Genomic DNA, 22,599 nt, shown 5'->3' with positions numbered 1-22,599 from the left:
CAAAATGACCGACTTTTGCATCTTTATATATAAATTTTTTGATAGATCTAATACGCCTAAATTTTTAATGAGAGAGCTACGTATAATGCCAGTAGCCGAAATAACGAATGGTAATATTTTTATAGTCTGAGAATGCCAAATTCTTTTTATTTCATTTCCTAAATCTGTGTATTTTCTTATTTTTTCATTAACAGATTTTTGAATATTACAGGAATTTGGAATAGCTACATCAATGATAATATATAAGTTATTTTTTTAATTTTGTCATGTAAAACTATATCGGGTCTATTATGACAAATCGTTCGGTCTGTTAGTATAGTTTTATCATAATATTTTATAAAATTCGTTTTCTAAAAATGAATTTGGTTCGTATTCATAATATGGTACTATATTACGGCAGTCAATCAATTTATGTTTAATTACCAAACTTTGGTGAATTATTTTTAAAACTTGATTGTGCCTAAATGTATACTCGGACGGTGCTAATATAGAACATCCCGATATAATATGTTCTATAGTTTCCGGAAAAGCCAAACATTTTCTACACAAATCATCAATTTGATTTGTATCTTTGATTATATGCTTCCTATATTTTTTAGTATTAATGACTCTATCCTGAATGGCAAGCATAAATCCTTCTATAAAGGATTATTATTAGTATTATTTACTTCTTCAATGATAATATTACATTGATGGGTATAATCTTTAAAAGTAAATAAAAAGTTATTTCAATAAATTTTAATATTATTTTTATAATTTTTTTTTTAATAATGTGTATTACAGATTTATATAATCCTATAGCATGACATAATTTACATAACTTTAAATATTTAACAATAATATATTTTAGAGTGCTTGCTTGAAATCTTCAGAACAAAAATAATAATAAGCGTTTAATTATCTTATTTTTTTGTAACAAATAGATTTATTTTAAATTTTATTTACTATAGCGACTATTTAAAAATTGTACATACAGAATATGATGTTAAATATATGTATAGTAAATTGTATTTCTTAGTTATTAATTGTATTTCTTAGTTATTTCCTCACTAGGGTGACCTGTGCTGAGGCGGACTAAAGTTATTCATTTCTGTTTTATTAGTTTTCTATCAAATTCAAAAAAAAATTTACTGCACAAAAATACAGAGTACAAAGGGTATAGCTTATAGGTTATACCCTATTTCTCCCAGCTAACCCAACAAATGCACATTATATTACATAACCCAACAATTACATGTTAACAAATGTATGTAAATAAAATACAGAGTTTATTATTTACATACATATTTATTTATTTTTTTATCTCGTTTTTAATTTTTTATTTTTTTTATTTTATTTTTATATTAACTCCACACAGGAGGCCCTGATGAAAATATTTTCCCTCAGGGCCTATGTCATCTTTGGGGATGCTGTGTGGAGGGTCTTTTTGTGGAGAGGAAGGAGTGAACATGGGTCTTGAAGAGTCCCATGTTGTAGGAGGGAGGAAACACAGAGGCCGCAGTTCGTTCCACAGCCGAGCTGTTGAACTTAAGAACGAATCGTAGAAGCGACCCGTTCTCATGTGACAAATGTCAACCGTGTACAAATGTTGGGCGCGCGTTTGGCGTGTATCCCGACTACGCACCGGTGCCGAAGGGATCAATGACGCTAGTTCCTCAGAGCATCTTTCATTGTAATACCGATAGAACAAGGACAGCATACCTACCTGACGCCTGTGCTCTAAAGATTGCAGTCCGTTTGTTAAGATTGGGGAATCTATCAAACGGACCGCCCGTTTTTGCACAGAGTCAAGGGTTTTTTTCAGGTATTTAGGGGCTCCGGACCAGAGATGGCTGCCAAATTCGACAGTAGGGCGCACTTGCGATTTGTACAGGGTCAGCAGTTGTGTACTATTAAAGTATCTGCGGGCCCTGTATAGTACGCCCAGCTTCTGAGAGGCCAGCTTTACTCTGGCTTCGATGGAGCCCCCATACCTGAGCTGGTCACTTATAGTTACACCAAGCATATCAATGGAAGGCCTGTTCGGAAGATTGCTTCCGTTGAAGGAGACTAGATTATCATTTAGATCCCTTTTAGATGTAATCAGACAGGATTGGGTCTTTGAAACATTAAATTCGACGAGATTATTTTTACCCCAGGAGGAAATACTCTTGAGATAACCGTCCATTTAATGTTTTTTTCAGTGTTTTTTTATTAATCTATTTCAGCCAGATTTTTATTCTTGATTTGTAATCATTCAAATTGTCTATTCGCTTTATATCACGGGGAAGGATGTTGTAGGATGTGTGGAGTTTCGTCGCAAAATAATTATAATTTCTTTGTCCGTATGTGGTTTTATGAACTGGAATATTTTTTATGTCATGGTGATTTGACCTTGTTTGATGAATACGCGGTACTGTAGAGGATTCAGTATTTTTGAATAGTTTCAATAGTTCATTTTTATAATATAGTTATTGTACATTTGGTACATCAAAACTTTTGAAAAATTCCATCGAATGCGTTCTTATGGGTACTTTCAGTATGGTCTTTATTTATTTATTTAACGCCCAGAGGGCTTTTACATGGTTGGTAGTATAATTTTAATTTGACAAATACTTTGAAACATAAAAAATAAGAATAAAATTACATTTGATAAAAGCTATGCAACAACTCATACAAACACAAGAAACAAAAACAGAAAATTACAGCTATTTGTTGGTTTACATGATGTGTTTAGAAGTATTGTTGAAATAAATGTTTTAAATGATCAAGTATTATGATTCCTTTTTGAATTGTGTTCAGTTTATGTGTATACTATAGATATAATGATATCCTCACTGGGATCTCCCGTGCTGAGGATTTCATTTACATATTATTAAAATTTAGTAGTGCGGATAATATAAAGTAATAATAAATATATTATAGTGTTTTTTTCTGAAATAATTTTAAATATATGCTAAAGATATCAAGAGACCTAGAGATTTAATTTAGGAACACCACATCTATTCTGGGCCATAACGTCCGTTCTGCAATGTGAAATATAGAGCAAGTCGCAATGTCGACCCTGGCAGTAGTTGTTCGGTAATAAATAAATACACGTATGTGATTGTAGTAATTTGATTACAAAATACCGCCACAGGACGGGATGTAAATACCATTAGAAAGTTTGGAGCCTTCTAGAATGTTACGTAACGCGTTCTGTAAAATCTATAAAAAAATAGTTTTTAAATAATACTTAATCTGACTGATAGTTAACACGTTTTTCTAAATTTATTAAAGTATTTGTCTAATTATTGGTGCAATGCCAGTATATTATGTAATTTTTTGTAGTATGGTGGGAAAGGTGTATGTGTCAGTTTTTGCCTTAATATTTGTGGACCGCTTGTAATCTATGTAGTACATGGTGTACACGGAGAAAACTTCCTGATATGAAATACTATTAATTTATTATAAAGCTGGTCAAATTATTCGTTTTCCTGTTACAAATGGGTCTGCAGGCCTATAACGAATGAATTGAAAGTTCCTAACAAAGTATCATTCAAAAGCGAATGTTTTATGAGGACGGCGAAACATGTGTTTATACAAATACTGACATTTACATACTTATATGGTCGCATTCCGTCATGATAAGCTTTAGGAAAATAACACGTGTTCTCGATATATTTTGAATTACTAATATTTTATTAGGACATTTTTTTGTACGTTTTTATTTAGTTGTAAAAAATTACATTTTTATAACTAGTATAAACCTTTTAACAAGTTATTTCTATGACAATAAGAACATTTTGCAATACATCAAAACTTATTCTTTATAGTATTTAGGCATAACCTACGAAAAGCAGTTGGCACGCTGTCACTTTTTAACAGGATTATTTTTCTCCGAGTAGTATTTATTATGATCTGGGCGCCGTTAATATGTACCATAGTAATAAGTGATCGCATATTCAAATTGATCATCAAACGTAAACTATCAGTCTCAAATAGTGATGTTATAGATTGGTGGAATAACCGTAAATCACCTCCATTTATGGCATGTTAGTGGCGCATTGCGCTCACAAACCCTTGATAATCTGTTTAATGAATGCGCCACCTTGAGCGAGATAAGATCCAGCAAGCCGGCAGCTTCTAGAACTGGAGTCTGATCGGAGAGGGAATGAATATAATTATCAGGTCTTCACCTGAGGACCGCTGGAGGGCTGTGAAAACTTTTGATTTAGGGCTGAACTCACTACGGTAGAAGTAATTCCTGTTTGCGTGAGTTTAGCGAATTGAATTAAACTTTCCGGCCAGTGAATGCCAGGGCCGTTGAAACCTTTCTGGACAGAATATTCGTAATATCCATTACAGCTTACAAGGAAAAATGTAGATGTATTCAAACTCTTTCTGCGGCGATGTTTGTTCAGGGGTTCGGGGCTGAGATATTGCCGAATGTCCAGAGTTTTCCGGTCTGAAATGTAAGAGTCTAGAATCTATTAAATAAGTCTGTTTACTGCTCAGGGTGTTCTGGACTAGGTTCACTCATCTGGACAAATCCGCGATGGCAGAGCATATCCCAAATGGTACAGCCCAAAACATATCGAACTACGCTAAATACAGTCAGTTGAAATTTACAAAATCTCAATTAATATTAGATAAAAAGGACATCGCGTGACGAGTTAACACTTGACTTCTTGGTACCCGTCACTGAAGGGTAATCTAATTAGAAATTAGAATAATCAGAATTAGGTACATTATTACTTTTTTAAATACATACATCTATTTGAATTTCGATTTTGTTTTCGTGAATAAATTAATGCAACTCTTGGAAGTGGAAATTAAACCACCGCCATCCGATCGAGCTCTAACTCGGCAGATAGAGTCTTTGTCAGTGACAATGCATTCTATCATTCTATTGGTGGCATTCACGCGTTGAAATATACTCAAATTATATGACTTTACAGGAGTTAATGTATGAAATAAATGTCGGTCCTACCCAATTGGGATTTGGCTCGTTGTCAGCGCGGTGGTCCCCAGTCCCTAGGTTATATCCTCTGTAAAACCAACAACAACAAATAAATACATGGTAAAAAAAAATTCCTCTTGTTATTATATCATTATTGGCCAGTTTTAAAAATATTTATTATTAAATTATTTGATGCGTACAGGTAGGTACATATATAATTATACAAAATATAAGATGGTAACAAAAAAATCCCTCAAAGGCGAAGCCTGTGCGTGGGCATTATAAATTATGTATGCAAAACAGTGGTGGTTAAATAAAGAAAATAAATATAGTACCTATAGATAGATGAATGTGATTTTACTGGAGTTTCTACGAATTAAATAAAAACAGTTAAAGTTAAAGTTAAAGTAATTAAAAAAGTTTTTTTTAATGTAGACGATAATGGCATCATTTAGGCATCATAGGCGTAGTAAAAATTATCGAAAATGCTTCAGTTGTTTCACATAACTGAAATAATAACAGAACCTGAATAGAACCTTTACTGAACTTGAAAATTAACATTAAAATTTGATGAATTGTTCAAATTCTGAGAAGCAACTGGCTCTAAGTTTCAGGTCAAATTTTACCATGGCAGTGTTACTAGTGACCTCTTTTTGAGGTAGCCCGAACTGTAACCGAACTGTAATGTACTTATTCCCGTTGAACAAAACAATGATTGTGATAAATCTCCAATTTATATGCACGAACACGCGTATAAGAAAATAACGTTAATTAGTCGGACACCACCGGAGGTGTGAGGAGTGAATTATTCCCTGTCCCAAACCCGTGAAAGCCTACTGCGAATGAATTAAAAACTTCTTTCGTAATACTTGAAATTACGTTCGCCACATTGCATGATAGGTGACTAGCGGATTTGTATATCAAGCAGCAATCATTTCGAACCTTGAGCTCTGGTGTCATAAAAGCAATCAAACAAGGTGATTAGATATACATTAAAACCATTAAGCCTGTGACAGACCACACAATAAGCGCGCTATATTTTCGTGGCTTGGCGTATCGTTAGCCTTACGCTCTCATCGGAAGTGTATGGCGAGCGATGTGCTAAAATAGACCAAGCCATGATGCGTATAGCGTAATGTGTCACCTTCCTTAACAATGTGAAAATGAATATTTTAACACCAAAAGGTGAAGTGGGTATTTTTTTAAAATTTTTATTTATTTGAGTTATTAACTGTCTTTATCTCTAAATAGTATAAAACAGAGTCGCTATACGTGTTGTCTGTTTGTGCGCTTAGTTCTTCTAAACGACGCAACGGATTTTGATAGGGTTTTCACTATCGTTTAGAGAATTTTTTTCGGAAGGTTTATATTTATAATACATGCATATTATATTTATAGAAAGTAGTGAAAAGTCGATGTTTTATAATCAAGTGGTAAAATTTTTTTTGGGCGCTTACATTGCTAACGCTGGCTAAACGTTATGAGATATATTAAAGTAATGTATTACGGAATTGTATATTTTAAAAATGCCAACAGAAAAGTCAGTGATGGTATATGTCTATCTTCTAAGGACATCCCACAGCAAAGCCGGGCACGCGTCAGCTAGTACATTCACATTTCACAGTGTTAGGAACTGTTTGTGTCATTGACCAGTAAAATAACGACATCAAAATTTAAGACCAAATAAAAAAAATACATAACAATATAATAAAAGCAGTTCAGATAAAGTGAAATTACATAAATGTACAAAAAATTATTAAAAAAAAAATATTTTCTAGGTTTACATGTAAACATGGAGTGGGTATCAATAATAAATAACAATAAGAGAAACTGGTGTTATTCAATTCAAATTGCTGTTATTCACACTTATTTTTTCAATTCAAACAGAAAGCAGAGTAGTGTCGCCGTAGCCATGGGTACGGTACACCCACAGTGGCGCGCACATAGTTTTCTATCAAGGTAGGCAGTAAGAAAAACAGTAGAATTAATTGATATAAAAACTTACTTGCTTTTAAGTTTTTGCTATGAATGGCTTTGTTGCTTGCTTTAGCCGATGTTAGTTGGGATTACCCAATAGGGTGTATCGATTTTTAACTTTTTTTTTGTTTTCAAATTCCAAGTTGAAATAAAGTTGCTACTAGGTACCACAACTTACCACAATTTTTTTTGGATTTTTAAAAAAATGTGTAGGTCTCCCGCACAAGGCCTAAAGTTTTAATTTTTTTCAAAAAATATCAATTTTTTTTTAAATTTAAAAAAATAAATTCATAACTTTTGTGTTTATTCCAAGTTAAAAAACAGTAATATTAGGGCATAAAAATAAGTAAGAAACGGTTTTTTTTTATAAAATATGGTATTTTGGTCTCCCGCACAAGCCCTAAAGTTTGTTAATTTTGATGAAATTTTGTAATTTTGTGTACATATATGAACCATGTTTTTTTAAAGTTTAAGCCACCGGACTTAATTGTACTTTTCTTACAGAAGGCATAAAATGAGACAATATATATATACATAATTCTTATATAGGTACATACACTAAAAATATATAGCACATATATACTATATATATATATATATAATATGTTTTATACCTGAAAAAAGATAGTTGGACGGTGTAAATTGTATGAGAAAGGTGTTGAAAGAAACTGATGTTATTTGCTATTACTGTTGTTTATTACAAAAGTATAAAAGGTTATAACATGTCATAAAATGTAGTATAAAAACTAAGTACAAAATGTTGCTGATTACTTTCCATACGACATAAGTGGCAGTTTTCTTGTTCTACTGCAAATTTACTGACTTGTTTAAGTATTCGTCCTTTCATCTTGGCTTCAAAACCTTAAATCAAAATTATGTATAGTATTTACATAGGCCTAGTGAAAATTTTATAAATGTTATTACAGTTCCCAAATAAAATTTCAATTTAATATGGAAGACAGTATGATAAAGACGTTATTTAGAAACATTATAACTACAAAATAGTCGAAAAAAACTTACTTAAATTCTAATCCTTTGCAGAGGTTTTGTACTGGCTCTTGGTCTCGAACGTAGGTAACTCTTTACGGTCTTCCAGTCTGGCACGGATAAAACTATCTCTTTCGATTAGCCCACATACTCGCTTCAAAGCTTCTGTGACTTCCTTGACAATTCGTTCCACCGCTTGAGTGTGAGAAGGAATTCTAAATTCAACCCTTCCACTTCTGCCAGTTTCCGCAATTGACTCCAACTTTTCAAGGCTCATATCAGTAACAAGAGGGGGTTCGGTTACTGAAGTGGATTTCCAATCAATCATATCTATATAGTCTTCGGCATCAAAATTGATCTGAGGGGGTTTAAATACCCTTACCCCTTTCCTTACGGTTGAGCGAGCTTTCTGGATTCTCTTATAAGCCAAGGCTCTGATATGTTTTCGTTCATCGAACAGCATAGCTATCAAAACATGCTCTGGGTGAGCCATGAAAGCATTTATCTGTAACGTTGCATGGACGACTTTTCTTAGCTCATCTACCAAGTAATTGCTGAAAAGAATCATTTTAAAAAAATGAATGGAAGGTTGCGGGATTTGGGGATTGCACTTAATTGAGAACCATGATGGTATGTAGACCTTCATCATGAACTCTGCAAGCTTTCTTAGCTGAGGGGTCGGATCATCGGTGGCTACATACAAACGAAGGACTCGATTTGCCAGAGTAAGCCACCTGGCGTGCGAGATGTTGCCGGGGTTTCGTTTGGCCAACTCTTCTGCAATAGAATTGTCTTCCATATTAAATTGAAATTTCATTTGGGAACTGTAATAACATTTATAAAATTTTCACTAGGCCTATGTAAATACTATACATAACTTTGATTTAGGGTTTTGAAGCCAAGATGAAAGGACGAATACTTAAACAAGTCAGTAAATTTGCAGTAGAACAAGAAAACTGCCACTTATGTCGTATGGAAAGTAATCAGCAACATTTTGTACTTAGTTTTTATACTACATTTTATGACATGTTATAACCTTTTATACTTTTGTAATAAACAACAGTAATAGCAAATAACATCAGTTTCTTTCAACACCTTTCTCATACAATTTACACCGTCCAACTATCTTTTTTCAGGTATAAAACATATTATATATATATATATAGTATATATGTGCTATATATTTTTAGTGTATGTATATAAGAATTATGTATATATATATTGTCTCATTTTATGCCTTCTGTAAGAAAAGTACAATTAATTCCGGTGGCTTAAACTTTAAAAAAACATGGTTCATATATGTACACAAAATTACAAAATTTCATCAAAATTAACAAACTTTAGGGCTTGTGCGGGAGACCAAAATACCATATTTTATAAAAAAAAACCGTTTCTTACTTATTTTTATGCCCTAATATTACTGTTTTTTAACTTGGAATAAACACAAAAGTTATGAATTTATTTTTTTAAATTTAAAAAAAAATTGATATTTTTTGAAAAAAATTAAAACTTTAGGCCTTGTGCGGGAGACCTACACATTTTTTTTAAAATCCAAAAAAAATTGTGGTAAGTTGTGGTACCTAGTAGCAACTTTATTTCAACTTGGAATTTGAAAACAAAAAAAAAGTTAAAAATCGATACACCCTATTACCCAAGCCAGATCAAATATCCAAATAACCACTTCATTTATGCATACTGCAAGCCAATTACTGGATAAATACAGGGTTTTCCAATAAGAGGTTTTATTTTGAATAGCCCGCTATTTCGGTAGATGTTACTTTTGAAGCTGTCATCTTTTGACATTTGACAAGTAGAAACTACCGCCATTAATAAAAATGGAACGATAAACGCTTCAACAACGCATTGAAATTATTAAAATTCACTTGAGTGAATCAAATGCAAATCATCTGCTGAGATGAGGCCCATTTCCACCTCGGTGGCTTCGTCAACAAGCAAAATTGTCGCATCTGGGGCTCGGAAAACCCAAGAGTTCTTGTTGAAAAGCCTCTCTATCCTCAACATGTGACTGTTTGGTGCGGTTTATGGTCCGGCGGAGTCATTGGACATTACTTTTTTGAAAATGAGGCTGGAGCAACAGTTACGGTGAATGGATTGCGCTATCGAAAGATGATTAATGATTTTTTATGGCCGGAATTGGATGGTATTGATCTGGACAACGTTTACTTTCAACAAGACGGTGCTACGTGCCACACAAGCAACCAAACCATTGATCTTTTACGATTGAATATCAAAATAACACCTCTTATTGGAAAACCCTGTATTTCATTGCAAAGTACTTTAAGACACCAACAGATGGTACTGATTTCTACATTTGTAGATTGTACCGAAAGGGACGACACTAACACAAACTGATCGTCCCTTGAATTTTTATGTTTGAAAATTTTATGTTGAATGAAGACTACATTTTACATTTAATTTTATGTTGAATTAAGACCACACATGAGGTCGTAAGGAAAAAAAACTTCCTCAGAGCCTATGTAATCTTTGAGGATGCTATGTGGAGGGTCTTTTTAAGGCGATGCCATACGTAGTAATGCAAAATTATGTGTTTTTGGTTTAAAAATTTGGTCGCCTAGAAATGTTTCAGATGCTTTAATTAAATACTGCGAGTAGAATACATCTTGGCCTTTGAAATAATCGAGTATTTTTTAGAAAAGTCTTTTTATAAGCCTAGAAAAAAATAATGTAAAGGCCTATGAAAACTGCTTTAAAGTTCAAAATCTCCTATTTACGAACCCATTTTCGGTTATGATTTTATTGTATAATGTGGTAAATTAAGTTATTTATAAAAAGATCGAAAAAAAAATATGCCTGAACATCCAGAAAATAAAATAAAAGGCACTTTTTGGCCATGTTTTTTTCTTGCATAAATCAAAACAGGCGGATGGTGTAAAGCGGGAATTTAAACCTTATCGCCATCTACGTAAGGGTTGTTATTGATAGCGGCTCATATCAAATATAAGGAAAGGAAGTTCTGGGAAGAAAAGGGTATGAGGGGTAGGTAGGAATCTGGGGGTCAGAATGTTCAGGAGTGACGGATTGGATCCCTCCCACTGTGGTACAAGGCCATGACCTACCTTCGATGCCCTATATTATCTAGTGCTACTGTGAGGCGCTCACACCGCTGCAATAGGGAATTCTCGTGCATTTTGTAAATAATTTATTTCAATAATTATTATTTTATTATTTGCCTCTTTTTTTTAAATGCATTTTCAATTTTTTGTAGTTGTTTTAAAAATTGCGTGCTATTTCGGCTCTGAAAACGGTCATGCGCCATTTTGACCGCTACGTCACAAGTGCTACGTCACACCTTTGCCGCTGCCGCCGCCATCGGTTTGCAGGATCTACTCAGGCCGGTCAACAGTGACGTCATCGTTCGCCCTTGAACGCTTGATCAATCACCGGGCGTTTTTAGCTGCATTGAAATATTTCGTTCGCGCCTGTTTTTAAAGTCATTATAACTTTAATAAATGATTAAAAAATTATAAAAACTATGTATTCTTGTGTCTGAAGTGTTTCTACATGTGAATAATTTATAATAAGTGATTTTTTTGGTGTGAAGAGAATTCCCTATTAGTTAAATATTTCACGCATACTTTTGAAGGTGTATATCGATTTCTTGCAATAATATTATAAGTTTTTTGCATTATTTATATTTTTGTGCGAGTTAGGGAGTTAGGAAGGGAAGGCAGTTCTTATGTGGCATGTATGATCGGCACGCCCCTGTACACCCGGTACACCTCGGCGGTGCGTGTCTTTCTGGATGAAGTCTACTTCCTACTTGCTTCCTCCGCCATTCCACACATAGCTTCGTTCCGTTTCCGGCCGCGTTCAGCGACGGAGATGCTGGATTTTTTAAACCTTATTTGCTCTACCGCCCTGGGAGAATCTGGAGCCCGGAACCAAACAACCAACCAACCAACTACAGGCTAATTCTAAATTGGTATCTAGTAGCCAATTCATTATAGAATTTGAAGTGCCATTAAGTGCCATTAATTCTTTCAGGCCAGGGAATAAATAATTATGTATTTACAGTGCATCACGCATTTGATGTGGGTTGTGGATGCTATGGTTCTTACATATTTTTAAAATTATTTTTTTACTGTCATATAACTTGATGGCCGGCATAGTCCAGTGGTAACGCATTGGACTGCCATTCCGAAGGTCGCGGGTTCGAACCCGGCGTGCGCAAATAAATTTTATTTGATTAATTTGTGTTATTTCACAATTAATTAATTAAAATAATATATAGTAATATATAGTATATTTGCGGCACGTTCCAGAGTGGAAGATACTACCAGTATCGCCCTGGTGTAAGACCACCATTCAGAATTGAAACGTTGCTCCAAATGGCTTTAGCCGTGTTTAGTGACTAGATCTGAATAGCCAGGTACTTCCCCACCTTCCTCTTTACCTTCCCCACTTACCTTCAGCCTCACAACATCCCCCAATTGGGGATGCCATAGTCTCACTGGCTCCAGACGGGAGCAGTTGGGACTCTTGTGAGGTATTCACTGTAAAAAAAAAAAAAAAAAATAACTAAAAATACATAATTATTTATTTATTTATTTATTTATTTACGGACAAATAGTCCATTAACAACATATTAATTACACGAATAAGTTTTATAAACAGAGATGACAGTGAAAGGAGAGCATATATAAATGAGGAGCGAAGACAATAACAATGACAATAATAATATAAAAGTAAGAATGGGAGATAATAATAAGTCAAAGCATGAAGATGGTTCAAAGGGCATTAGAAATTAGACATTGCGTATTGACTGTCGAAAGTCATTTAGGCATATACCACAAAATTCAATGCTTTGACTTGACAGTGAGTTGACAAGTCTCGACATTCTGGACAAAGGAGAATGGTATCCATAATTGGTAGAATGTTGATTGACGAACAGCAATTCATTATTTCGGAGTCTACGGGAAGGGATGTTGAATTGGATAAGTTGCAACAAAGCAGGTGAATAATTACATACTATGTTAGTAAATTTTACAGGAAAATGAATACACATAGAAAAGGTTAGTAAATTTAATTTTACACGGCATAATAACCCAAATCAAACCATATGCGTTTATCTAAATGTATATAATAAAAATAATGATTGTTGTATCGCCCCTTTCTATTAAAAACATTTTGTAAATTTAATTGTTAGCGATTCATCAGAAGCATAAAGATGTATCTCTTGGATAAGTAGAAACATTATTCCATTCGATTAACAATATTAATGATCTTTTTGCCTTATCATCCAGTTGGTTATATTATACTGTTCCTAAATATAATATTATTATACACGATTTGATCGTTTTCAAATCCCACATCTCTCTTTTCATACGTAATAAAAACAGACAAATTCCGAATGAAGAATAGCTCATTCCTCATCTTGCTTCGAGCGATTTATGATGTTTTCATATGGAATATGATATTTCTTTCACGTTCGGCGCGCCATGACATTTGATCGGAAACCTAATTTATCGTCTGTCGGAGCGCGATAAGTCACCTATTCGTCAGCGGAGAGCGGGGGCCCAACTACACGGAGCTAAAGGGGGCCCCGGGCTGAGGGGGCCACCTCGCAGCGGACGTCCGCCGGAACTGTTCGCTTGTCACGTCCATTGATGCGCAAGCCTTCCGCTGATCGCACTACCTCCACACGACGCGACACGGGATTCCCTCACATTCCGACATTTAACACAATAAACCCCATTGTTTATTTTCCCCTTCAAATATTCAGCCCGCCAACGAGGTGCTCGCATAAATGGATTTATGTCAGTTTTTTCTACAAAATTCTTTGTAAAAAGAATTCTCCTACTTCCACATCAATACTCGTAGTTCTTTCTAAATGTTGACATTTTGATGAATCGTAGGAAAAGTAAAATTTAAAAAGGGTAAATTTTTGCAGAAAATCCAGTACAAGGGAAATACCCAATTACCCGATGTAAGAAAATATTCTCGGAAAACTCTTTCTTGGGAAAAGGTGGTGCCTTGGGATTTCACGGCAGGTATTCAATAAGAGTTTCTAGGCCTTTTATGTAAGTAAAGTTTAACTGACAAAATGTTAGCTTTTATTTGAGAAGATCCTATACTGAAATGTAGCTCTATATTTTGGTTCGGCAAATCCGATATTGTGTTCCTACTTTATGTAAATGATGGTCGGGCCATAGTCAAATTTTGCGGCTTTCGACGGTTCATAAAGTTTTTATAGCGGACTCCTCCAAAACCCACCCGCTCGAGTTTAGTCCCGGTGACTGAAGATAAATCGCGATAAGCCGCGCTGATGGCGTCAATATACGCCGCCTTCCCTTTAATGTCGCGTTAGAGATGATGCAACACTTTTCTTATTGGACCCTAAAAGATGGTTTACCCTAAATGTATAATCGGATCATCAAATCAAAAAATTCAGCAAAATTTTCAATAAATGTGTCGATAAAAGTTTTGGGTACTTTATTAAGTTTTATTAGTAGCTCGGAAGTTAGTCGTATATCGCGTTCCCCGCCTGCGCCTGTCTAAACGTAAGTCGAGAGTCGTGTAAAGTGCTATCGATTGAATGGAAGTTTCCTATAAATCTCAGAAAGCAAAACAGATTAAGATGAATAATCCCCCCTGAAGGAGCGGGACTTGCCGGGCTCGGGAAGGGGAGGGGGTTGGAGCCGTTTATCTGCGGAAGCACAATCGGGTTATGTATGGCTGTTTAAATCGGTACTTCGTTTCTGAGCTGAATTGAATAAATCACAGGTGATACATCTTACTTAACAATTTCCAAACGTGGCCCATTTATCAAAACACTTCCCCCACATCCCTCAGCTCTCAGCTCTCAGCTCTCAGCTCTCAGCCCTACCTACTCGGCTTAGCACTCCCGCCTCGGGCACATCACCTGCTCCATATATTTCCAACTGCTAACTATACGTCATGTGGGCCAAGTGTGAAAATATTGCCAATATCCGCCTTTGCCGAATTGTATTCCGCGGGATGTTTAAACACATGATAAACAACCCCCACCTACCTTTGTTTGGTGTAATATTTTTCCCTAGGTTGTGTTGTTTGAACCCCCGCCTCATTTGATCGATGAATAGCGCCATTTTCAATTTTTGCAATTCAATGGTGTCCGTTAGCTGATTTTCAACCCGTTCAGCGTTTGTTCAGTCGTCAAGCATAACCGTTTTTGTCGTCGGCCGATCAACATTGGATCAGGATCCGTTCAAATATCGAAATGGTGCTAATCTCGACTTTAAACCACCCAACCTTAATCGAAAAGTATCTACAACTTTATATTATGTATTAAAATCGGCTCAGTTTGAATAAACAGAACGTACACCGTTTAGGTTTAATCTGGCCTTTCCAAATGCACAACATGACTTTTAAACATTTAAATTAAATGCTGTTAACCGATGGACGTTTCAATTGTCGACTCAAAACTTATAAACTAATCTTTTAAGGGTTCAAGTTATTAATTTATTTACCAACTTTTGTAATTGCTGATAATGGTATATGATATTCACAATGAAAGCAATACCTATCTACGAAATCCAAATTAAAATTCAAGTAGAGGTATCGTAAAAACATCTTTTGTTTTTTCTCGACGAAATTACATAGACGGTTTCCTTAGGTCCCCATACCTGAAATCCTCTTTCGAAAATGCTACGCATTAAGTTACATAAAGTGCCTAAAAACTGAAAAGTCGGTCAACTCCTTTTAATTGTGTATGACAAAGTCCAACATTTTTGTGGTTGATTTACAGATCTTTTCAATACGGACATGAAATTACCAAAGAAATTTCTGAAGTTCGCAAAATGGTTCAATGGAGAGTTAATTAACATAATAATAGTACCATGAAAAAAAAATGCCCACAATAACTATAACGAACTCCCTAAACGACTACAAGATATTTCACAACCATAGAACTCAATGTAAAAAAATGTCTGAAAATCGTATTTTAATTACATAGATGGAATCGAAGAATCCTATAAATCTTTCAACATTCAAAACTTTTTCAATCATGTTAACTCTAAGAAAAATAAACAAGGCTTACCCATCTCAATGCATTTTAAAGAAAAGAGCATTACTGATATGAAAATTTTTGCTGACTACTTCAAAAGTGTCTATGACGAAGATATCCGAGACAATTACATGCATTAATGAGAGCATACATATCCCTGCCATACACATCAATATAATATACGATAAATACGTTAATACAGTATCCTTATAATTTGTATTGCTTCACTGGCTGTGCCGATTTAGTTATAGTGTAATCAATCCCTTGATACAGGTTGCTTCCCTAACATTTGGAAACGTTGTTATCTGACACCTATATTAAAACAGGGTCATAAATGTGATGTAAATAACTATATACCAATATGTAAGCTATCCGCGATACCGAAACTTTTTGAAAAGCTATTACTAGATAAAATTTCCCCATGTATTGACCACCTCATTGTTCCGAATCAACGTGAATTTTTATCAGGCTGATCAACTTTGGCACATCTCTCATATGTAAATCTCATATATGAAAACTATATATCGAACGCATTAGCTAATAGAACTCAAGTCGATTCCATATTTACGGACTTTATTTAAGGCATTTGAAAAAGTTTTTCATAACATTCTCCTAGTTAAACTATGCAAGCTCGGTATTGATGGAAAACTATTAGACTGGTTCGTTAGCTATCTAACTAATAGAGTTCTACTAGTAAAAATTAATTCGTTCCTTTCCAACCAATTTACAGCTACTAGTGGTGTACCACAAGGGTCTCATTTATGTCCATTTTGTTTTTACTGTTTACAAAACGATATTGTAAATATATTTGATAATGATATAAATGTATTACTTTTTGCAGACGATTTAAAAAAAAAATAAAACGTTGAAGATTGTACCTGTCTACCAAATAACTAAAACAGGATAATTAATTAGTGTACTCTTAATCAACTTTATCTTAGCTTACATAAGTGTCATTCAATGAGATTTTACAAAATAAGTCAGCCAATTATTTATTCATATGAACTTAATAACTCAACCCTTTCCTCTGTCGAAGAAACTAATGACCTGGGCATATTTTATTTATATTTTCGATTTTAAATTAAACTTTATATCTCACATAAAAGCAAATAATAATAAGGGAATGAAAATGCTTAGCTTCATTCTTCGAAACTTCAGAAATATTTAAACCATGAAAAATTTGTATACATGTTTAGTTCGAAGTCAAATCGAATATAACTCCATGATCTGGTCCCCCCACTTTAAAATACATTCCGATTCATTCGAAAAAAATCAACACAAATTCCTAAGACACATTAATTTTAAACTCGGTATTCCCATTGAAAGCATAAACTGTAATTACTTAATGAAAAGATTTAATTTATTAAAACTCTCAGATCAACGAATTATATCCGACTTAATATTTATGTTCAAAATTGTAAATGGTAGTGTAGATAGCCTTGATTTAATTAACCTCATTGCGTTTCATATAAGAGCTACTTATACTAAAATTCTGTAATTCCAGGACTGACCATTTCAAACACTCGCTTGTACGTACATTACATGAAGTTATTAATAGGTACGCAGATGTAGCAGATCTGTTTTAACTGCACAGAAGCTAGGTACAAAAAGACTTTACTATCATACCTTTTAAATCGTTATTATTTAAACTTAATTCTACTCATACTTGTTTATAATATTTTGAATGTACTTGTATCTCCTTCTAGAGCTTGTAATAATTTTGTACTTTCTGTCGTCATTTTATGATCAAATGCCACAGTCATTTGTTATTTTATTTTACATTATTACTATTGTTTTATTGTGCTTTTATTCTGTGACATTTAATTATTGTGTATGGTATATTTGTACCGTGGATATTAAATAAATTGTTATCATTTTAAAAATAATAATAAATAAAATTTCCGGTTGAAGCCGCTATCCACAGTTAGTCTCTTTTGATTTCTTATGAATCGCAATATATTTTATAGTGTTGTATTATTAAAATGTATTCAAATAGGGCGACGCCGTGGAATTGTGGATTTCCCCACATTGACGAAATGGGAAGTATCGGTTTATGATGTCAAATGACGATCTTTCCATCCCGAGTATCCATTATCGGAAAACACTTAGTCGCGGTCATCGGCGGGAAGAAGTTGGAATTTATTCAAGAAAACATCGAAAGGCTCCGGACCAGGATAGTAAGCCCATAGTCGTTCTCTTTGTTTTCTCCGATTGCTTTTTGCGTTTTTCAATAATAACTCAAGGCTCTGCGCTCGGTGGATATAAAAATAAATGTTTTGATATATCCATTCAATGGGCTTTAAATGCTAACCTAATATATCGGTAAGTAGTTGTCTCTACGCGTTTTACTTTAGTAGCTAGATGGCGAATTACTCGTTTTTCTGTGCCAATGTGGGCGCTTTCAGTCTGTGTTTTGTGATGTTTTTATTATGTTTGATGGACGTTACAAAATCGGATATAAAAGCTGTGAATAAATAGTAACCATATGTGTAGGTTTACTTACTTAAAGTGTTTTCTTTATGAAAAGTGTACCTGCACAATCTTTAACGATGAAACAATTAAAATTCGCCTCCTATATGGAATACTCGGTATAACGAGCGTATAGAAGGCGTCCTTAGAAAATTAGTTCATCGTTAAAATTTTAGAGAAATGTCCCTTTTACGACACAAGTACCTTGGCAGCTCAATTACATGCTCTGGATTACAAATACTAAAACAGAAGAGGACGTTAAAGGTTGGTTGCTTGAAATTGCTTCCAGGGAATAAGCCTTCCCAAATCTAGAATCAGACCATTTAGCCCTTTTTATCAGAAATCAACATTAGAATCCCTGGTGTGACTAGGGAACCAGGGACAGGTCATTGAATCTCATCTGAACACCTTTTTTTAAATAAACACCACACGGGAGGTCTTAGGGGAAATAATTTACCCCAGGGCCTACGTCATCTTTGGGAATGCTGTGTGGAGGGTCTTTATCAGGAAAGAAAGAAGTGAACCGTCTTGAAGAGACTCATGTTGTATGAGGGAGGAAACACGGATGCTTGTAAATCATTCCACAGCCGAGCTTTTGAATGCAAGAATGAGTGGTGGAAGCGACCCGACTGCTCCTGATTGCGCACCGGTTTCGAAGGGATCAACGACGCTAGTTCCTCAGAGCATCAATCATTGAAATATCTGTAGAAAAATTACAGAATTCCCGACTGAGGTCTGTTTCCAAAGACTGCAATCCGTTTGTTAAGATAAGGAAATCTATCAAACGGAACACCCGTTTCTATGCACAGTCGAGGATTTTTTTTTCAGGTGTGTCACGATTTTTTCGTGGTCATCAGTTGTGCACTATTGTAGTACAAGTATCTGTGGGCCCTGTACAGTATGTCAAGCTGAGAGTTAATTGTGACTTTGATTTAGGGTCCCTTTGTCTCAGCTGGTTACTTAAGTTTACACCAAACATATCAATGGAAGGCTTGTTGGGAAAATTGCTTCAGTTAAAGGAGACTAGATTGTCATTTAGATCCCTTTTAGACGTAATCAGACAAGATTGGTTCTTTGAAACATTAAAATTCACAAGGATGAGCAATGCACGTTGACTCACACTCATTAGTCAGCCACCCACAATTAAAGAGCGTTGTGAAGTAGGCCACCCTTAGCAGAATTTGTCGGCCACCCACAATCAAAGAGCGTTGCGAAATAGGCCACCTTAGCAGGATTAGTCGGCCACCCACAATAAAAGAGTGTTTAGAAGTAGGCCACCCTTAGCAAGAATTGTCGGCCACACACAATAAAAGAGTGTTGAGAAGTAGGCCATCCTTAGCAAGATACAGTTCAGTACAGTAGCAGGGTAGCGGTGACGGCCACTCCGAGGAGCGCCGTGCCTGTGCCCCCTTCGGCAGTAAATCATACAGGCCACTAAGTCCCGCTGAGCTCCGCTGAAGGCGCATGAATCTATCGCCTACAATTTATTATTTCACCCCGAAGCCCAGAAGCCGTGAGAGGGTGAAGGAAGCCAGCAAGCTCATTTACTTAAAATAGACTTAAATGGACATTTCTAGGCCTTCGTTATCCTGCTCTATAAACCTGTGTAGTTTTAGAATTTTTGTTATGAGAGCGAGAACTAGCTCTGTTAGATAGAATGGTCGCGCACAATTTTAGAAATTTAATAAAATTGTTAAGTTTTCCATTACTTTGTAAACATCGAGTAACCGATTTTAGAACAAATTAGTACATTAAATTGACTGCTGATTTTGACGGATTGAAAAAATGGCATAAATCATGACAATTTGTTTTTTTATATTGCTAATATAATACTTCGATATAATATCAACTTAGTTGGTGGTGGTGATATGATATACAAAAATACAATAAAATACTTTTCCGTACAATTATCTGACTAAGTGTTAAAAAATAAAAAGTTCGAGTAATAAATTTCCTTAGAATATGATGCAGAATCTCCACCTGCATACTGCAGGAACATAGTATTTTTTTTTCAATAAAACTTTTTCCTTTATACAATCTTAGCCAGACAAAATGCCATCTACATTTTTTACCCCAAATAAACTTAGAAATCGCTGATTAGAGACTACCGGCACGTCCTGATACAATATGCAAACAATTGTCCGTGTGTGTAAGTAAATACCAATAATTGTCGATCATTTCATTTTTAAACCTTTGTAGAGTGTTTAGCTTTTTTAAAGAAATATTTGATCTGTTTTTTAGTCATTTTCTTTCCTTATTAAGTGCCCTTGAAGTGGTTACTATTATTGCAGATTGATACAGATACAGAACAAGTTGTGTTATTATTATTGCAGATTGTTTGATACTACGGTAGTGTTTACTAAATTCTAATGTCAAAACCAATTGCCACCTAAATATATAACCGAAGCGCGTTCAATATTGACATTGTATCTACTTTTATTTTTAAGCAGGATTTGACGTAATGCGTAAAGGTATATTATTTCCTAGATCTGCTGATGAATGTATAAAAAGGGACAGTAAGTGTTGGTCAAGCGCCCGCGCTCGCGCCAGTGCATTGGAGCGGCTGCTGCCCGGTACCGGTAAAGCGGATGTCGTCCGGGGGCGGGGGCTATCCCCCCACTTTATATCTCGTTAGTTTTCCCGAAAGGTTTCAGGCATAACTTCCCTCGGCTTTGTTTTCTCCATATAATCCTTTTAGGGTGGATTATTTCTTTTTTAATGCTTATTTTATCCGGTTGCCCTTTAAACCGACAATAAAATGTAAATTTACGCCAACTCTGTGTTCTTTTTTAAATTGACCTTATCGAGTTAGGCGAAAAGTAACCCTCGCCCGCTTTTTTCTTTTATTATTTTCTATTCCTAAACATAGGTCTGCCTTTCAAATACAATTATGTACGGAATGTGAATTGAACTCCTTATTCGGTTTTACCGATTTCAGAAATATTCATATTTATTTATCTGTTTACTGTCCATTTATTTATTTTATTTTAAGGAAATCAACAGTTTACCATATGGTTGATTTTTTTACATCAAATATATATCTAAATTTATACTGTGAATCTATTTTTCTTATATTTTTTTTAGAAAGTCAAATATTCCCGGGTGCCGTTACGAATAACCTGACAATATTTGAAAATCTCCTACTACCACCACAGCAAGCGGAAAATGTTGCTTGTATTGTGATGGATGACTTAGCCAGCGGAGGAATTGAATACACCACCCCTGGGTGGTACCCAAACGCGATTCCAACTCATAATATTTTTTAACATTTTAGACAATGCTAGATATTAGGTTCCCCTATTAATGTGTTGGCGGAATATAATACCGTTCTGTTTTGCTGTAGTAAGAGAAGTGTTAAAATGTGTTACCTATAATATTCCCTGCTAATGTTTGTGTGTTTGTGTTGGCAGGACTCTGAGGGAGACACGCCGCTGCACGATGCGATCTCCAAGAAGCGGGACGACATGCTGACACTGCTCCTGGACCACCAGGCTGACGTCACGCTGTCTAACAACAACGGCTTCAATGCTCTGCATCATGCCGCTCTGAGAGGAAACCCAAGGTTAGTTGCATATCCATCCCATATCTACCCCACTACCATAGCATTCAGCGTGAGGCTGACGGTAGACTTTATGCGGTTCAAGGGTTGATTAAAATCCGTTTACTTATTAGTGGAATATTAGCTACGTATGGATAGATCATGAGGCTTGTTTATGATGCATTGGTACTTTCATCCATTTCCTACGGAATAATTGCCTCGGGAGGAACATACAATAATCATGTGAAACCTCTAGAAATTGTTCAGAAGTCTATCATTAAGATAATGCACCAGAAAACCAAGACATATCCCACCGATAAATTGTTAAAGGAAACTGACATTATGGAACTAAGGCGGATTTACTGTGTCCAATGTTTTAAATTTATATACACTCGTCCTTATAATTTCTGTAAAAATCCAAATCGTTCTAGCCAGAGACACAACATATGCGTGTACACAGTGCCTCACTGCAAAACTAGGCTAGCCCAAAGACACATGAACTATATTGGCCCAAAATTGTGTAATTCCTTGCTGAGTACCATCAAGATGTGCCAAAACCTAAACTCGTATAAAATAAATGTCAAAAGCTGGGTAAAAAAGTATCTGGAAGTAAGAGAATTTTTTCTATAAATTATACTACGAATATGATACCTATATATGATAATATGTTACCATCTAAAT

The 22,599-nt window shown here is 35.0% G+C and overlaps 1 protein-coding gene across 1 annotated transcript in view; it reads left to right on the top strand.

Moving 5' to 3' along the window:
• mib1 (E3 ubiquitin-protein ligase mind bomb 1) overlaps positions 1-22,599 on the top strand; it is a 648,848-nt gene that overhangs the window by 48,955 nt on the left and 577,294 nt on the right. Inside the window, exon 10 of the mRNA XM_089631187.1 lies at positions 21,791-21,942. Within this exon, the coding sequence (XP_089487313.1) occupies positions 21,791-21,942 (152 nt within the window). The remainder of the gene's footprint in view (positions 1-21,790; positions 21,943-22,599) is intronic.

This window comes from Hesperophylax consimilis, chromosome 4 (assembly GCF_061612785.1).
Source record: "Hesperophylax consimilis isolate HC1 chromosome 4, BYU_Hcon_1.0, whole genome shotgun sequence".
In the NCBI taxonomy this organism is placed as follows: domain Eukaryota; kingdom Metazoa; phylum Arthropoda; class Insecta; order Trichoptera; family Limnephilidae; genus Hesperophylax; species Hesperophylax consimilis.
This window is presented reverse-complemented; position numbering and strand designations above follow the sequence as displayed.